The sequence below is a fragment of the Bombus bifarius genome, unplaced genomic scaffold (assembly GCF_011952205.1).
Source record: "Bombus bifarius isolate JDL3187 unplaced genomic scaffold, Bbif_JDL3187 scf7180000008138, whole genome shotgun sequence".
Lineage (NCBI taxonomy): Eukaryota > Metazoa > Arthropoda > Insecta > Hymenoptera > Apidae > Bombus > Bombus bifarius.
Window position 1 is genome coordinate 1,198,146 of NW_022884466.1, and position 18,455 is coordinate 1,216,600.

Here is an 18,455-nt window from a genome sequence, read left to right on the forward strand (position 1 = left end):
GTTCAGATTACATTGGTGGTGGTGCAAATTCATGAAGCCAATGAGGATTTTTTACTGTCAAATGATGCAATTTCTTTCAATTATTAATTTGAGACTATCGCAGTAACTATTGATTTTGGACCTTATTTCTTATAATACATTTTATGTAAAATTGGATGTTTCATCCAAATTCGATAGAAATGTTAAACATTCTTCTTAAAACACTCAAGATGACCAACATATCTTGATAAGAAAACAAGTAATTTATAATTTATTTGAAGGCATGTTATGGGATTCATCATTGCAGAAGTAAATAAAAAATATAGAATGTTTATTAATATGCATTTACTTTATTATTTAGTTTTTATAAAATTTAGTATATATATGCAAGAAATTCCTTTATTACAATTCATAATAATAATGTTTAATTGAATAGTATAAATGCTCTGAATGTGGTTCTTATGTCAATTTTATTCAAATTTCAGATTATTAATAGTTTTCATTTTCGTATTGTATTATGTTGTAATTTTTTTATTATTTTTTTGTACGTTCTTTATTATAAAAGATGGAGGATAAGGAAAATAAACCAAAGTTGTTGAGTTGTATGATAAAAGGTAAGATTTTATAGAATTTTGATATAAAGATATAGTATTTGATTAATATTTATGTCAATAAAATAAAATTTTAATTCTCATATTTTTTGTAACAGATATTTATTTATAACTATAACTTATGTTAATGATTTTAACACATTTTACTTTGTTTATTAATGTATGTTATTATGTTATATTGACAAACAAAGTTATTTCTTATTAATGAAATTAATATTATAATGATAATTATTACAGCCATTATTTTATTTACCAAATAATTCATACTATCAAAAAATTATAACAGATATTTAAAATATTCTTTATTAATTTTCAAACATTTACTCATTGCCAATTTTATACATAATAAAAATACATATTTATGTGTGTTTGTGTAGGTCCTGCTCCTATATATAAACTGCAAACCTTAGTTGGATATGAGGGTCACTGTCTATCTCGACCAAGAGGTCCAGCATATACTATAAGACCTCGAACGAAACTTCATGTATCAAGTATTGGACCTGGACCACAATATAATGTTTCAAAATTAACGATTTATGGAGTAGATAATCCTCCCGCATATACAATAGTTGGTCGAGAACCATTCAAAGGTAGCTATATTTATATCATAACATTTAATAAGTAATTGATAATATACTTCATTAAATAATAAAAAGTTACATTCATGAAATTTTAAGTAAAAATAATTCAAGAATCATAATAGTTCATGAATTAAAGTGAAAACCAATTCATTTAGCTTATTATATAGTAGTTCAAGCTAGACAGACTTCTTTACATTTTACATCCACACATCTTCTACACTGTAATTTTTAGTTACTTTTTATTTAATTTTTCTTTGAAGTTCCAATCTTATTTTAAGCTTTAACGATGAGTGATTGTTTAAAAAAATAATTTGATGTATTTTAAGTAAATATCTGTTATAAAAAACCATTTTTTTAATGTAGTGAGTGATTTTGGACCAGGACCAGGAGCACATTATCCAGAGTTATGTCCCCCAATGAATCACAATATTAGAGCCCCTGCTTATACTATTAAATCTAGGAGTAGAACAAAACTAGATGACAGTGGACCTGGTCCGAGTGCATATATTTTACCAACTACTATAGGACCAAAAATTCCTGACAAAGCAGCTCAAGGTGCTTTTTCTATGTACGTAAGTAAATTTGAAGTTGAGACTAAATAATTATGTTTAGATTTATAGAATTGAAGAATTAAATTTACATCTTGATAATTTAATTTATTTATTTGTTTCACGACCGAGGTAACTTCATATGCACATATACATAAAGTTATATAATTTCTGCTGCTTTAATTTCAGAGATATAAGTGAAAGTATTTTTAATGCCTTGATATTTATAATATGTGAATTTGAGTGAACAAAAGAACAATAACAACTGTGAATAAGATATTGTTATTTAAGAATATCATGTAAATACTCTTACGCATCCTCGTGTGTATCTCATTGCTCCTGTTTTTGAAAAAAATAGTATTAATGCTGCATGAGGTACACGCAAGAAAATACACATTCAATTAATTCCTTATATATGAAATTATACTCAGAAATTATGAAATTATCTAGGGCATTGATCTCAACAACATATTTTGAAACCATTGACGTCTATAAGGTGTGCTCTATTGTCTATAGGTACAAAAAATAATTATAATAAAATATTTTAATATATTTTACTATTACAGTGCTGGGATTCACAAACTTAGAGAAGAAGATATTGGTCCTGGTCCAGCAGCTTACAGCAATATAGATGCCAATCTTACAAAACGTAGTTCTCCAGCATACAGTTTAAAATGGAGGACTGGATTACCAGATATAGATAAAAGTCCAGGACCACAATATTATCCTCAATATGATACTGGAAGACGTCCTCCTATGTATTCTTTTGGTATAAGACATAGCGAATGTGCTGGTTTACCTATCACAGGCTTGGATGAAGATTGATATGTTAATTTTGTAAATTAACATAATTTTGTATATAGCACTTTACATGCTTGTGATGTCAAGTTAATGTAACTTGTTTTATATATATATTTAAAATAAATGTTTATATTGTGCTAATTCAAATTGTTTCGTTGAGTTATGTAAAAAGTCTTCCAACTTATTAAAAATCATATCTTACATTATTAAAATAAGAATATCCTAGATTTGGATTATAAGCACTATACTATATTAACACAATATCTATTTTTTCTTATAATCATTTAATTTTTGTAAAAATGAATAATGGTAGGAATTAATAGATATAATTTTGCAGTCTTTATACAATATGATAGCAGCTTTGTCAGATTTGATGTACAAATGTATATTTACAAATTTGTTATAACAAATCTTTTTGAAGAGTGTACAAATTTTGATGAAAATAGATTGAATTAATAATTTTCTTTTTCAAAACTATTATTCTACCCTTTAGTTCAGATTTATATTTATCAAGTGCAATTCTATTCGAATTCTATGAAATCATTGATGCTTGCTTCTGTTTGCATCTAACGTGGCGATTTTGAATGATTTCAGAAGTTTTAATCTCCTATAGCTCTCTGATTTTGCGCCTGGTTCGTTGTACGTAAGTATACATACATGCCACAGTCGTACGACCGTGGTACATATTCTACTTTATATATTTTACATATTTTTACATTTTATGTGCATTCTGTGCACTTTTGCGCCTTGAAATTTCTCATAAAAGCATAAAAATTTGCGATCTAATCATAACACACATACACAACTCTTAAGCAACTGTTTATATTTAAAATGAACAGACTGAAATAATATCACCCAAAATTTTTATCTAATTTAAATTTTTGTGGAAATGTAAATTATAAAGTATAAAAATGCCACCAAAACCAGGCACACAACCAGATACGCAAACACAAACTAAATCACATAAAAAAATAGGGAGTCTTACATGCAGTTTTAGAAGTAAATAATTAAATGTCATTACATTATACATCGCAGATGAATAAACATTTCTCGAATATTAAATATAAATTGTTTATATGTATACATATGCAATATTGTATATTAAATTTAATCTTATGTAAAGTTAGTTTTAAAAATGTTATATTTCAGGTCCGGGTCCAAAATATCCACTAAAAACTCTCGTGGGTTATCAAGAGCATTGCCTTTCGAGGTATCGAAATCCAGCATATACATTTGGCAACAAATATCCTAGTTTACGAATATGTGAGGGACCAGGACCGAAATATTTATTAGACAAGCCCATACGCGGTGGTTTTTCATTTGGATTAGTTGGAAAGACTTTCGGTATTCTACTTATTCTTATATTCTTTGAATTACGCACGAATCATTTCGTGAATTACACGTTCATTATACATATACGTATTTAATTCCAGTCAGTATCTTATATCTAATGGATTGATTATAACATTTCTATTATAAAAACAACCTCAATATCTTAAAAATGTTATACTATTTTATTACTTCCGTTATCTTTTTAACTACGTAATTACATTACATTACATATTCCGTAATAATAATTTTTAATAAAAATTTGATGTAATCTGTATAACGTATTTTGTACAAGATTATTGACATTTGACTCGAATACAAAATATCAAATCAATTGATTATATAATATTCTTATTTTCTCTTTTTCGCAGATACTTCTTGTACGCCTGGTCCAAAATATCTATTGCCATCTCCAAAAGGTCCATCTTTTACACTAAAATCCAGAACTAAACAGAGAAAATGTTCCTTTTCACCAGGTCCTTATAATGTAAAATTTCCTATACCAGGTCCAGCTTTTTTTATGTAAGTACTTCTTGTTACGCATCAGTAATCCTTGAGACATTCGTCAATATAAAGATTATTACGGCTCAAATATAATACCGACACAATACCGTTAAAATATATAAGGATCCGGATGTGACGGGAATGAAAATAAACATAGCAAAGTATTATCTTTTTCCACCATAATTTTTCGTTCGAATCGTTAATCCATTTGGGATCGATACTTGAAAGGAAGAGGGCCCGATTTATAGTATGTACATCTGTTTGCGTTTTCTCTCCCGACAGCCGAGGATGATGAAAGCTAGGCAACCGTTTTTGGCATTCGAACTTCACGTTTTCTTATACACATCAGAAGGGAGTTTTGTTTTTCCCATTTGGTGGCCAGATCTATTAACAACAATGATCTAAACTTGTATTGAATTTAAATTTGATGTAAACTGAATGATACTCGATATTTGCATGACTTCGAGTCACCAGCCATCGTCCATCGAGTGAATTACCTATTCTCGTAAACATTTTCTTCGGCTACACGTGGTCTAGTCCAATCATAAATCTTACGAAAGGAAATATGTACAATCTGCCTAATTTATATTTGTTTACTTTTAAAAATGCACTATGTTTATACATTATAATACAAAGAAAAATTATCATTTATTAAGTAAACAAATATATTCCAAATTATATCGTGTTTGGAGTCATTCTAAATAGAAAGTTGTAATAAGCATATTGATAAAAGTTTCATTATACAATTTCATTGATCACAAATCAAAAATAAAAAATTTTGATTTTTGAGTTAGAAATCTCAGATTATTGCAAGCCTTCAATGTTTTCTGAACGCTTCTACTCTCGACCCCTCTTTTTCTTTCAGCCGTGTTGTCTTTTTCTACGTTCAATTCATCTAACATTTCAGTTTTGAAAAATAGAATCGTTTTTACCTTTCTATAATTGCAATACTTTGGTCCCGAATTTCTGACAATTATCGGAAGTTTTCGTATTTAAAAAAATAGTTCTAATTAACTTTTATCTTATCAAAATTAAATTATATTAAATGTTTGTTACATGATTTTTAGAGGAGAACGTTTACCTGCTTTAAGACGTGATCCTACACCAGGTCCCAAACTTTACAATGATGCATTGGTTGCCCAAAGATCTCCAATGTATAGCGTAACTTTCAGAAGAGACGAAAAAATAATTTGCCGTTCTCCGGGTCCGAAATACAATCTGAAACCTCCTAAACCACAGCCCATGTTTTCTTTTGGAATCAAACACAGCGAGTGTTCTCCTCCTTATATCGTTGAATGCGATGATCAATGTTAAAATTTTGGCAACTATAAATAAAAAGTGTAAACATTTACGTATAAAATATAAAAACAGAATCTATGAATTTCTTATTTCAAATCGGCAAAAAGCAATAATAAAATATCTATAACATAATATATATTTCATACATATTAAATTCAAATGTGTAGAAATAAGACGTTAATTAGCGAACGACACAGACGTAATGTATTGCTTGATTGAGCAAAAGTAGATTCTGGAAGAAGTTAACATAAAAAGAACATGAGAGACTGAGAGATTTAGAAGATATCTTTAACTATAGATCAATTGGAAGGTAAGATTTTCTATGGTCTCAGTCAGTCAAGTTATGAGAAAAAGTAAAGAAAAACAACATAGCTAAAAATTTCACTATGTAGAACCATATGTAGAAAGATTAGAGCATTGGAGTACTCCTTTATTATAGTTATATAATAGTACTACCTATCTAAGTACTTTATTATTCATTTTTACTCAACCAAACATTAGGTTCTTGAATTAGTTGACGAATCTTTCTTTTTGTCATATTCATTATAAAGTAAAAAGTTATATAATTAGAGGTCCACAAATGAAAAAGATTAGTAGTTGGGATTCAATACTTACACTTTGAGTATAGTGAATGTTAATGGATAGAAGCAACATCTAAGAAAATCAGATATTAAACTCAAGTAATTTTCAAATAAATACATTTTTATTAACATTTTTTATTTTACATTCAAACAATGGATACCATGAATTAACACGAATTATCCAATAAGAAGGAACTCGAAAAAATGACATTTCTGTTCTCTTCTATCAACGTTATGTACTACTAAAATTCAAAAGCTTAATGCTATAAATTTCTTTGTTGTTTATTCTCTGTGCGCTTGTTTCATCAACTCCTTCGACAAATTAAATTTATCGTTAAAAGTAATAAACCGGATGGACAAATGTAGGATGTGATAGCTACGAATGGGTTTTGATATGACCTGTGGGTGTAGAGAGAATGATGAATGATTGTGGACAGAATGGAAGATGTCGAATATTCAATTTAGAATATCGATTGCGAGTGAAGATTCCTAGAATGCACGTGACTACGTAAGTAGAGATTTGGCTGACATGGTAAGAATGTGTAATGTCTTCAAAAATATGAATTAGGAAGCGAGAGAGTTATTCTGTTACTGTTACATTGAAGTCGTTGCGTTATGTTAAGCTGCGCCTTGATTATAAAGAGTATTAAAGATATTCGTAAAGATATTAAAGATATACGTGTGAAGACTTCACACGTTTCAATTCATTGATTTAAAAAAATTAAGGACTCATTTCCGATAAAAAAATTAAGGACACGTTTCAATTCATTGATTTAAAAAAATTAAGGACTCATTAGGGACTAATTAGTTAGCTCCATTGAAGATGTAGTAGAACATGAGGGTGATTGTGTAAATGTAGAATACAATATACGTCAAAAAATAGATTCCGTGAAAAGAAATAGTATTAGATATTGCAGTATGATCTAGTAATTAATTGACCCAAAGATATTGTTTCTTACTGAAACGTATTAAGTTTTTAAAATATGTAGAGGAGGGTGGTTTGCCTTCAACAAAGAGAAAGTACCGATATTTTTCGTCCACGACTGACACGTTCATTTTTGTCTGGTTCTAACTCAATCAACTAATTCGGTTATAATTTATTTAAAGCGCGCGAATTAAACCCGATAGGATTACTGCTTTCATCTCCGATGCCTTTTGATAAATTTTTTAACAATAGCTACGGGAGTGCTTCAAAGTAACGGCCGCATAGCGTAAGTACACAAAATGGTAATACTCTTACTTATTACATTAATAATCCTGAACAGTGGTATAAATATCTAAGTTTGGCACAAAGATTCAATTTTACGCCAACTAAATATACCAGAAGTCACGCTATTCGCAAAATGTTTGATGTAAGATACATTGTTACAAGATCTGATTGTAGAAGATTAAGATAATATATATCAAGAAAGTCGTGATGAACTGGAAACACCCGAGGAGGAAATAATTCTAGAGATATACGAATAAAATAAGAAAATTTAGAATATAAAGGGGAAAAAACATAAGCCATATAAATTCGATGTCTTAGGTGCAACACAAAGAACACAATTGGCATTGGGACAAAAATCTGGTCCGAAATTTTTAGATACGTATGTACTAACCAACGAATTATGAAACAATAAACTTATTATATGTAAGATAGGAAATCAAGTTCTCAATGTTTTGACGATAGAGGATCATACGAAACCATACATTAAGTATGAGAATCATAATACAAGTAAAGATGTTTAACCTAAGGGTAGGGCAAAATGGTTAAATATAGGGTACGACATATATAGGTGGAATTCGATTGTATCTGAGAATGGAGTGGATGATGGGTAATTGAAGGCCAAGTGAAAGATATTGAATGAAGATACTGCATTAGACCAGAGTGTCGATCGCAAGTAAAGAGTAATTCCTAAAATGTACACGAGACATGTATGGGATCACGTAAAGGCTATACGTGATGAAAATGTGTGTTGTATGTATGATGTCACTATGAATGTGGTCTGATTACAAAGCGAGAGAATCGCTCATGCATTGTCGAAAAATTCATGTCGTCAATGTGTTGTATTAAAGTCTTTGCGTTGTGTTAAGCGTCGTGATTGTAAAGAAATGTTAAGTATATCCATTTTATTTAATAAAGACTTCACACGTTCATTCGCCCAATCCACTGATCCTACACAAATAAATATATTTCCATGGTTGTAACCAATATGTGTAACGTCAAAGTGTAATTACACTTTCTCGGCCTGCTCCCACTCCAATCCATTTAACTGAAACAATAATAATTTCTGAATTTAATGTTATTAATAATATTTAATTTTTTGTACTTGTAATACGTCTAAGTTCAAGACTTTGCATTTTTAACTAAATATGAGAGGAATTGAAAACAAAAAAATATTTTTTATATAACAAGAAATTTTTATTATTCAAGTCAGAATCGGATCTTCATCCTATATAACGATACTCAAAAAGTTGATCAGTTTTCAAAATAAATGCATAGATGGACATTCGCAATGTAATTATAATATTGAATAGGTAAAACAGAACATAGAGTTGAAAAAATTAATATTTTACTAATTTTTTACTGGAAAAGATTATTAATATGCTCTTTAGTTTTAATCGGCGATACTGTACGCAAAGCCCAAAAAGTCACAAAACTGATCATGAGATTACATAATAGTTTCACATATTAAAATATTACCTGGCACGCCAAGATGTTCTTCTATTAATTGTATATATTTTTTTGCATTAGGAGGTAGCTTTTCCAAGGAACGTACACCCTCTGTCTCTGACTCCCAACCATCGAGAGTCTCGTAAATTACTTCTACTTTTGCTAAATCAGAGGTGCTACTTGGAAAATAGTCAATTTCTTTTCCATTTAATCGATAACCTATACCAACTTGAATTTTTGGAAGTGTATCTAGAATATCTAATTTCGTAAGACATATTGACGTATATCTGCAAAATAATTTAAATTAAATTATATATAATTTAAATTATTGATGAAGGTAAAAAATTTGAAAGTAAAAAAGTGCATGTAATATACAAAAATATACAAATATCCAAAGTATAGTACTCGTTATAATATTTTGTAAATGCATAATTCTCTACGCAGATTCCTCTTTATCTAATTACATTCATAAAAATATGAATTTGCCTAAAAGTCCATTTATCATATTTATTATAAAAGTATTTCTTACCCATTAACCAAGGCGGTGAATTTAAGAAGAGTTAAATCTAGCCAACCACAACGCCTCTTCCTATTTGTCGTAACACCAAATTCGTGTCCTCTTTTTTGTAAAAGTTCGCCTGTAGCATTCAAAAGTTCAGTAGGAAATGGACCATCACCAACTCTTGTGGTATACGCTTTAACAACACCGACAACTTCTCCGATATAAGACGGCGATAATCCAAGACCGGTACAAACACCACCTATACTGCAGTTAGAACTCGTAACATAGGGATATGTACCAAAGTCTATGTCTAACATTGCAGCATTTGCACCTTCTACTAATACTTTTTTTCCTTCGCGTAATGCTTGATGTAAATACTGAACTGTTTCTTTCACTAGTGGTCTTATTCTTTCTGCATAGCTGAAAAATAGGATAAAGGAAATAGAATAAAGAAATTGTTTTTTACTAAGTACACTATTGCTTATAAGAATCCGGATATTTTAGTCGATACATAGTACATGATAATACATGAATAGTATTATTTTATTAATATATAATAATTATTCACGATTCAATATTATTTTCAACAAACTCTCCTCATACTTGTTTAGTGCTAATATCTGAATCATATTCAGATTTAAGTGAAAAATAAATAAAAATACGTACTCTTTATACCGCTGAAGTTCTGCTTTCACGTCGACCTGAAGTGCTGGAAACATTTTTTGATACGAGGTAATCAGCGCATCAAACTTTTGTGAGAATTTGTCGAAGTCGCCGAGAAGATCACCGATTCTAAGTCCATTTCTAGCAGCTTTGCTTGAATACGTTGGACCAATTCCTTTTTTAGTAGTACCCAGGGACTGCGTACCTTTTTCTAATTCTTGGAGGCCATCGACTTGCTGATGAAAATCAAATACTATATGCGCACGATCAGAGATTATCAATCGCTCCTGCCAATTTTTTAAACCTTTCGCTTCATTGCTTTCTAATTCCTCAAAAAGACCCGGTAGGTGTATTACTACTCCGTTTCCTGAAACAAAATTCATGACAGGATAGTATTATAATTATTGTAATACAGTATCAGCAGAAATATGATCACGGTGATCAATTTTCTCTTTTAGACTCATATTAGTATTATAAAATCTATAGAAGGCGGGAATAAATCGCATTACACGATCAACTTAAATTATATTACTATTTTACACTAATAAATCAATTGCAAATTAGTTTGTGTCGCATAATATAATTTGAAGTACAGGTAGTACATTTTTTATCAGTTTCCTCTTTTTTCAGGTTTCCAAGGTTATCCTCAATTTTTTTTTTTTAGAAATAAATCTATAACTTTTTTTTATGCTGGATTCTTAATGGATATTGAGAAGAGTTGAGAAAGTATCATAAAATATATTATAGAGAAGGAATATACATTTATCATAATAAAATTAAGAGCAACTTTTGAAAGAAGCAACAAACTGGTATCTGCAACGGTTTCTTACATTTCATGTGCCTCACCTGGTATAGTGTAATGTAACCGTCGTATCTGTTTCCAAGGTATTTTGCGGATAGTGTAGCGAACACTATTATATAGAGTAAGTAACGAAATTGGAATGGGTTATATTTGGACTTTAGTTAAAGATAGAAAGAGATTAAAAATTTCATATATAAATTATATCTAAAAATTATATATGGAATTTTTTAAACTAAACAACATTGGATTACTGTATCTACCACAGAGCCCAGATTTAAATCCCATCGAACATTTATGAGACCATCTCTATCAAATACCAGACAACATATGAAATAACAAACTGTTATTTCAAGATGCGTTGTTGCTCATTTGCTTAAATATAGATAACAATGTTGTCAACAAACTAATATTAAGTACGATTTGAAAACGCAATTCGAAATTATGGATACCAAACTTCCTTTTGAAAGCACATCTACATCTGTATTTTCCTTATTAAATTGATAGTCAACTTAATTTCCGCAGATGGTGGCGGTTTATTTTTCTATAAATGTAAAGACATGTTTCAATACATGAACAGTTAAGCTCATCTTAATTAATAGCTTTTTGGGTCTTTTGCTTCATATGAACAAAATGACTGAAATCATTACCACGACAATTATGCTAATTCTTCTTTATAACATTTGTGTATATTGCTGAAACACGAATAAATTCATGCACAAGATATCAATGAAAATGTTGTATAGATTCTTTCCAGAATCAAAGCATAGCTTAAAAAAGAGTATTACAGGAGAATACAACTCTAACATTTTCATGTTGGATGACGTAAGGAAATTTACATCAAGACGAAAACTGCTTCTATTATGACGCAACGTTGCGTTAAATTTCTGTCTTGAGAACCAAAGATGTAGTTTTAGTTGCAATTTATATTGCGATCAGAATAGATAGATTCGTACACAATACATTAAATATGACTAATTTCCACAATATACGATTGTATTACAGTTGTTGTTATTATAATTGTATATATATATATATCTACTTCCATTATAACTGTCGGTTAAAATTATGTCACAAATAGCTAATGCCAAAGAACTATAAAAAAACTTTCAACGAAGATGTGTCACCGACTATTTTTATAACATATTTTGTAGTCGGTATCTTCATTTTTTAATATTTAACAATTTGTTATACGTAACATAATATGTGTTATATAAACTAGTTCCACTGTATTTATGTGTTTCTATTTCCCGTATTATGTAGTTAGTAAGTACAGTTTTTAGTGAAATGGCCCCGACACGACCTAAAGATGATAAGTCCTTATTGTCCGTATCGCCACCAGCTTATGTAACATGTATATTGTTACATTCTATACCCAAAACAGTTACGTAGATACTTAATTTTTTCTCTGTTTTTTTGGATGTTTAGCTAGCGTAATATGAGATCATCGATATTCTATTAAGGGCCATCATAATCGAAAAATAATTACCTATAAGCGAAGTGCATCTAGGATTGATTATTCCACTGGGTAGAAGATGGAAATGGAACTCCGCACCGTCTACTACTACTGTATGCCCGGCATTGCTTCCTCCCTGCAAAATTAAAATTCTCCTTTTGCTCCAATGTAAATATCTTTTTCCTTCATCTTTATTCCATACTTTTTAAACACTTCCAGTGACAGATCAGAACAGATGTTGTTCATCTTACTCAAACATCAAAATTATTATGACTTTCAATGAAACATCTAAATAATAATTACAAAACGAACAATTTAATTTACATCCTAAAATATTTTTCATACGGTTTACTAATGTTGCTGGCAGTGAATTAATGAAATATCATTTTGTAGATAACACAATTTAAAGAGTGCAGGGTAGAGTGTCAGATTACAGTTATTTTATGATTCCTCGAATGAGGAATGATTAACATGTTAAATGAAAAATAGAAGAAATATTGAACATGTGATGTCAATAAGCAATATCTAATGAGGCACGAAATTAGCATTATTTACTAATGTTAGCACATTAGAAACTAGTGACGAGAATTCAAATTTTCAGATACGTGTATTACCTTTTAATTTTTTTCCTGATAACGGAGCTTTTCGTTCTCGATATTATCGATTTTAATTTTAGACTTTGTTATAACGCATGTTTTCAGCTTGACGTTAGAGCAAAGGCGTATACAAGAAACATTCAAGCATACATAGGACCAATTATAATGTTAAGAAATTAATGGTCTTTAGTGAAATTATTAGAGGAAAAATATATAACGAACATCAGTTGTGATAGAAAAAATTAATTAAAAGATATTACTGTTACTATATAAAATTATGTACTCGTAAAAAGAAAAGATACGTTAAAACTTACAACATATTATATAATACGGATTGAAACTACATACGAAACGAAATTTTCAGATTCTAGATACAAGATGTAAGAAGAATAATTTGAATAGTTTAGGGTAGAGCTTTATATGTTTGGATTACCGATATTATCTGAAAAATTAATGTCATGTTTTCCGTAAACAGTTCATTTTAATTTTCGACACGATTTTTTGATCGTTTACAACAACGTAATAAAGAGAGATATTAAAGAAAATTTATTTATATTGAGCGAATAACACATAACGATAACAAATATTTCGAAAATATTTTTTGATAGCAAATTCATGGTCGCCTTTTAAGTTTATTTAAATACAAATTTTAATTTCACTAGTAAAAAGTTACGGATGTAAACTCTCGACTACTTTTTAGCTATTATCATTTTGTGTACATCAATTACAATTTTGTTGGCGTTGAAATACTATAATAGATCAATTATAACAAAAGTTTAAACAAGTAAATATTATCTCAGAATTTATGAGAAATTATATTGCTTTAATTCTAATGCATGGAATTATGATATAATTATAGTATCTAAATACAAAGTTGAACGAGATATTAAACCTAACAAATACCAAAGTCGTATTCTAAAGTCCTATTCAGATTAATTCAAGCAACTTGAAATTTCGTGATTCCTTTGACTATTAGATATATATTTACTTAATTTAAAATATTCTTTCAAACTACCTTTATTTTGACTAATTCACTTGACTTCAAGCAATTTGAAACATTTGATAGTTTCAAATAAAGCAAAGAAATAAGGATACAAGAAAAAAAGCTACCTTCGGAATAAAACAAGTATTATATTTATGAACAATGCGAAACATCAATGTCAAACACGATTTATGATAACTTGTGCAAATTAAGTCATAATTATGGTAGAAAAGTTGATTTTACTACATTTGATATTCATAAGCACCAGCAAATCACAGACAGCAATCGCTTCCTACTAGGGAAGAACTTATGTAAGAACTAAATGTAACGAAGTTCTGCACAAATGTACTAGCCATTAAATCTCGGACAAGCAGCGGTAGAAAATATACCTAATCGCCTATACAGAGGCGGTTGCAACGAAATCGAAACGCTGAACCATATTCTAGATACACTAGATACTATATACTAGATATTTACACAAGAGTGGCCAAGCACAAAGCTATTGCAATATTTTCTGTTACCGAAAGGATTCTGAAAACAGAACTTAATGGCAAAGCTAAGAAGAACTGCGTTGGTTATAGATGGGCAAGTATGTAGCTAGTGAATAAACCTTACAAAAGCCTACAAGAAAAAGACTAATTACTATCAAGGACTGGAAGATGCTAATATGAGATACAACGCCACAGAAGTCAAATTCACATCTGCTTCCATACCTTGTCGGGATATATGAAACAGAAAGCAGTAGCACAATTAACCGGTATGGAAATAGAAAGAAGGAATTGATTATTCTGTCATCTCGAGCCCTAATTGGTGAACTTAATGCATTCTGTATCTTTAACAAATCCATACTCAAAAGGAGAACGGGTGTAGGTTGAATTGGACCTTGATACTCGATCTAGTTATGTATTACCTGTAAACAGGTATAATGATATGCTTACTAATACATAGTAAGATGGATAAAAAACAAAAAAGAAAAAAAATAGTTAAGCAGTAATGGTCGTGTGCAGTACGTGCTTGTTGAATAAAATTAATACTCGTTAATCAACTTCTATTTACGAAATCCTTCTAGAAGGAAACCTACCGAGGATATGAAATAAGAATAATGTACCGTTGCAGAAAGATACAAAATTAATTTTATAATACCCATTTTATATCGTTTCTTTTACTTCATGATAATTTTCTCTATTTTCTGATTTTAAGAATATCGCTCATTATATTTATGTGGGGTTAGGTATATCTTTAATGATCGTAATAATAGACGTATATTTGATTTTGTCGCATTCTCTCGTGTTTTAACTCATTATGCAGTAGATGAAGTACAACGACATCATATAATCGGTAGAACATTCGGGTAATTATGTTTAAACTACCTATTAGGTGATCCGAGAAGTTCGTACCATGTTACATTTACATATTTCATGAAGTGAACAAAGAACGATAAGATATATAATGAGTGGCAGAAACTTTGTACACTACCGTTTAGAAGTATATAGAATACTGTAAATGAAGAATGTAGATAGTTACTTTTCTTGACAGAATGTAATTCAGTTACAATATTATGGATAGAAGGACTCAAAACACTTTTATCTTTTATTAAAGTTATCATAAGATATTACGACAAAATATTTTATTTTGAAAAGTTAATATGTAACACAAAAATTGACATTAAACAAAAAATTGCTGGCATAGTTAGAAAAAAGAAACAAAGCTACAGGCCAGCTCACTCCGCACTCCCAGCATGGCCTGTACACATGTATACCACGTGCGCTGACTAGACTAATTCGTAAGAGAACGAAAAACGAATGTGGACAAGTATCACGCATCTCCCCAAGAGGAACCGACCGAGCTCTGCCATGAAAGCTGGCCACAAATCTTCAATCAAATACATGCGCAACCAACGGCGACCCCCACTAACCCCTAAAAATATTACCAAGTACCACTTTGCAGGTATCGACATAAAACCACGGTACCCCATATAGACAACAGAATCTCAAAAACTGCCCACTTCGGAACAAAACTGTAATTCGGAAAACTCAGCTACCACCAAATCTCCATCAATTATTTTGTGCGAAAATCTGATTAAATCAATTATTCATCTACTGTTCAAACACTTAAAAGATTTCAACATAAAATGCATCTACATGAACAAACACAGAATATAATAACAAACAAGTATATTGGAAACATCTTGCAGCGATAATAATAATAGATAATAATACTAGTAATAATATCAGTAATATCTTATCTATATTTATCTATAATTGTGATAAGTATCTGCTTATAGTAATAGGAATGTACATACATATTTTTGAAAAAATGTTTATATTACGTCATATCAATTGCAGTATATTGTATACCGATGAATGATATGTGAAGTATCTAAAAGCGATTAATGAGCATTGTACGTGTAAGTGCTTAAAAAATTTAATAGTTGTGGCAATTCATAGTAGTCTAAATAAAGCTTCATTTTAAGCCAATTTATGTTTATAACGACATTCAGAGTGGATAGAATATTATGTAACGAACTGTGAACCTTGCTTCTTGTGTTAATAACCCATGTAACTCACATAAGTGGTTGATATGACTTTAAACAAAAGGAATAAAAAAAGAATATTAGGTTTATTAAAAATCATTCTTTTATTTGGTACATATAAATTTTAATATTTATGCAGGTTTGCACCAGATCTTAACTGTAGTATGATTGTTTAAAAATTATGTCATATTATATCATTTATAGAGATATATTAAGGTCATCTCATTAAAAAAGATCTTAATAAACCAATATAAAAAAGAAATTAATATATAAATTGACTTTTAATTTATTATACATATAAAGTTATTAATGATAGTCAATTATGTAAAAATTATAACATCATCATTAAAATTATAACTTCATGACTACATGATTATTACAGAGAAATATACTTATATATACGATATTAAAATTTGATCTAATAAAGTAAGCGAATCATTTTAATTAATACACAAACATGTAAATGGACACATGTCAATTATTACATGCATACACATTTATATGTCAAATGTAATTAATGCTTCATAAACTAGAATATGTGAAAATTCTGCATCAATTACAAATGACTAAGTACTATTTTACTTCTATAAAGATATTGTGTCAAGATGGGTTATAAAAACATTTAGATATGACAGATGCTATGTGTAAGTTATTTACATACTTGCGTTTATCTATATGAATTTAAGAAGGATTATATCTAAATATAAGGTACGAAACATAGAATATGGAATATATAAATAAAACAATAATAAGAAAGAAAATTATGAAATATTTTATATGAAATGGATATCTGAATAAGATAAGTAAATTACCGCCAAGATAAGTAAATAAGTAAATAAATTTGAAAAAATGCTAATGCAGAAGCTTTCATTTTTTTACTATCATGATAATAAAAAATGCAGTAGAGGATTTTGGTAAATATAGAACTTGTCATAAAAATGAGTACTATATGATATATGAGTACTATATGATATTTACTAAATATGTATTATAATTTCAAAGTTTCGTTATCATAAATTATACTCTTTCAAATGCTTAAATTAGCTTACAGAAGTATACAATATTTATTTACCTCCGTAAGAGGAGGGATATCAATATAGAGAAAGAATCACTAATAATCATGTGACATATATGAGAACAGTGGAGAGAAAGAGACAGAGGAGGGAAAATTTTCGTCACTGTTCAAAATAAAACGATAAAAAGGGAAACATATAACCTATTGTGTGTCTTTTAAACGATGGATATAGTAGTCTACGATACTAAATCTTCTAATAGAAAGTACATTTTGGATCAAATTTAAACGTATAGAACTTTATGCCGGAAAAAAGGCGGACGAGAATGAAAAAATGGCGGACTCACCTGACACCTGCAGACGACGTCAGCATCCATAGCAAGCATATCAACGACCTTGCCTTTACCTTCGTCGCCCCATTGTGCTCCAAGAACAACAGTAACTTTGGCTGTGTTAGTATTTGACACACGTTGCTTTTTCCTCGGTGATGCAAGAACACCATCTCCATTTGCTTGTTGAACGGAACGCTGCATTTTCGGGTACTATATTCGTAACTTCCCGAGCAACTGAACAAATTACGCGCGCACGCACACACCTCGAAAACCGTCGCGCGACTGCTGAAACATAGACTGGTAGTCTACCAGTGATAGAAGAGTTTGACTGACTTATATTTGCCGAATGGAACGACATCTAGAGGGAAAAATAAAGATTATAAAAATTAAATAATCTGAAGTAAGATAAAAATTATAGAATAACACAAATATTAATTCTATGAAGATTTTCATCATTAAAAATATAACTTTACAATTAAATGAATAACACGTTTAACGATTTATTAATAATTTTGTTATTAATTAAGGTGATTGACATCAGGCATAACATTATTTTTTAGATCAAACATATTTTAATCGGTAAAGTAAAAATATTGGCTAATCGTAAGTACATATGTACCAATTAGTACCGAATAGACTTGATATTTAATGTTTTTTCGGGTCTCAAATTTTGCAACTTTACCATTTTCAC

General features: G+C 29.6%; 3 protein-coding genes across 3 annotated transcripts; 2 read left to right on the top strand and 1 right to left on the bottom strand.

Moving 5' to 3' along the window:
- The first annotated feature begins 334 nt into the window (after positions 1 to 334).
- On the top strand, positions 335 to 2,667 carry LOC117208529 (outer dense fiber protein 3-like). Its single transcript, XM_033449740.1, has 4 exons — positions 335 to 593; positions 968 to 1,180; positions 1,535 to 1,739; positions 2,286 to 2,667. The coding sequence occupies exons 1-4, from the start codon at positions 545 to 547 to the stop codon at positions 2,542 to 2,544; spliced, it is 726 nt and encodes a 241-aa protein (XP_033305631.1). The 5' UTR covers positions 335 to 544; the 3' UTR covers positions 2,545 to 2,667.
- A 554-nt stretch (positions 2,668 to 3,221) lies between these two features.
- Positions 3,222 to 5,747, top strand: LOC117208519 (outer dense fiber protein 3-like). Its single transcript, XM_033449719.1, has 4 exons — positions 3,222 to 3,519; positions 3,670 to 3,864; positions 4,221 to 4,371; positions 5,421 to 5,747. Exons 1-4 carry the CDS (start codon positions 3,432 to 3,434, stop codon positions 5,665 to 5,667), a joined length of 681 nt encoding a protein of 226 aa, XP_033305610.1. The 5' UTR covers positions 3,222 to 3,431; the 3' UTR covers positions 5,668 to 5,747.
- A 1,521-nt stretch (positions 5,748 to 7,268) lies between these two features.
- LOC117208498 (adenylosuccinate synthetase) lies at positions 7,269 to 18,092 on the bottom strand. Its single transcript, XM_033449693.1, has 6 exons — positions 17,780 to 18,092; positions 12,343 to 12,445; positions 10,058 to 10,421; positions 9,419 to 9,811; positions 8,920 to 9,176; positions 7,269 to 8,488 (listed from the first exon to the last, which is right to left on the bottom strand). The coding sequence occupies exons 1-6, from the start codon at positions 17,963 to 17,965 to the stop codon at positions 8,439 to 8,441; spliced, it is 1,353 nt and encodes a 450-aa protein (XP_033305584.1). The 5' UTR covers positions 17,966 to 18,092; the 3' UTR covers positions 7,269 to 8,438.
- Between the last annotated feature and the right edge of the window lie 363 nt (positions 18,093 to 18,455).

What these genes read in the sequence shown, in the direction of transcription:
- LOC117208529 (XM_033449740.1), top strand. Translation starts at nt 545, where the DNA reads ATGGAGGATAAGGAAAATAAACCAAAGTTGTTGAGTTGTATGATAAAA. An exon ending in TGGTCGAGAACCATTCAAAG is followed by an intron (nt 1,181 to 1,534) that starts GTAGCTATATTT and finishes TTTTTAATGTAG; the next exon opens with TGAGTGATTTTGGACCAGGA. An exon ending in GCTCAAGGTGCTTTTTCTAT is followed by an intron (nt 1,740 to 2,285) that starts GTACGTAAGTAA and finishes TTACTATTACAG; the next exon opens with TGCTGGGATTCACAAACTTA.
- LOC117208498 (XM_033449693.1), bottom strand. Translation starts at nt 17,965, where the DNA reads ATGCAGCGTTCCGTTCAACAAGCAAATGGAGATGGTGTTCTTGCATCA. An exon ending in ACGTCGTCTGCAGGTGTCAG is followed by an intron (nt 12,446 to 17,779) that starts GTGAGTCCGCCA and finishes TTAATTTTGCAG; the next exon opens with GGAGGAAGCAATGCCGGGCA. An exon ending in TTCACCGCCTTGGTTAATGG is followed by an intron (nt 9,177 to 9,418) that starts GTAAGAAATACT and finishes ATTATTTTGCAG; the next exon opens with ATATACGTCAATATGTCTTA.
- LOC117208519 (XM_033449719.1), top strand. Translation starts at nt 3,432, where the DNA reads ATGCCACCAAAACCAGGCACACAACCAGATACGCAAACACAAACTAAA. An exon ending in TCTTACATGCAGTTTTAGAA is followed by an intron (nt 3,520 to 3,669) that starts GTAAATAATTAA and finishes GTTATATTTCAG; the next exon opens with GTCCGGGTCCAAAATATCCA. An exon ending in CCAGGTCCAGCTTTTTTTAT is followed by an intron (nt 4,372 to 5,420) that starts GTAAGTACTTCT and finishes CATGATTTTTAG; the next exon opens with AGGAGAACGTTTACCTGCTT.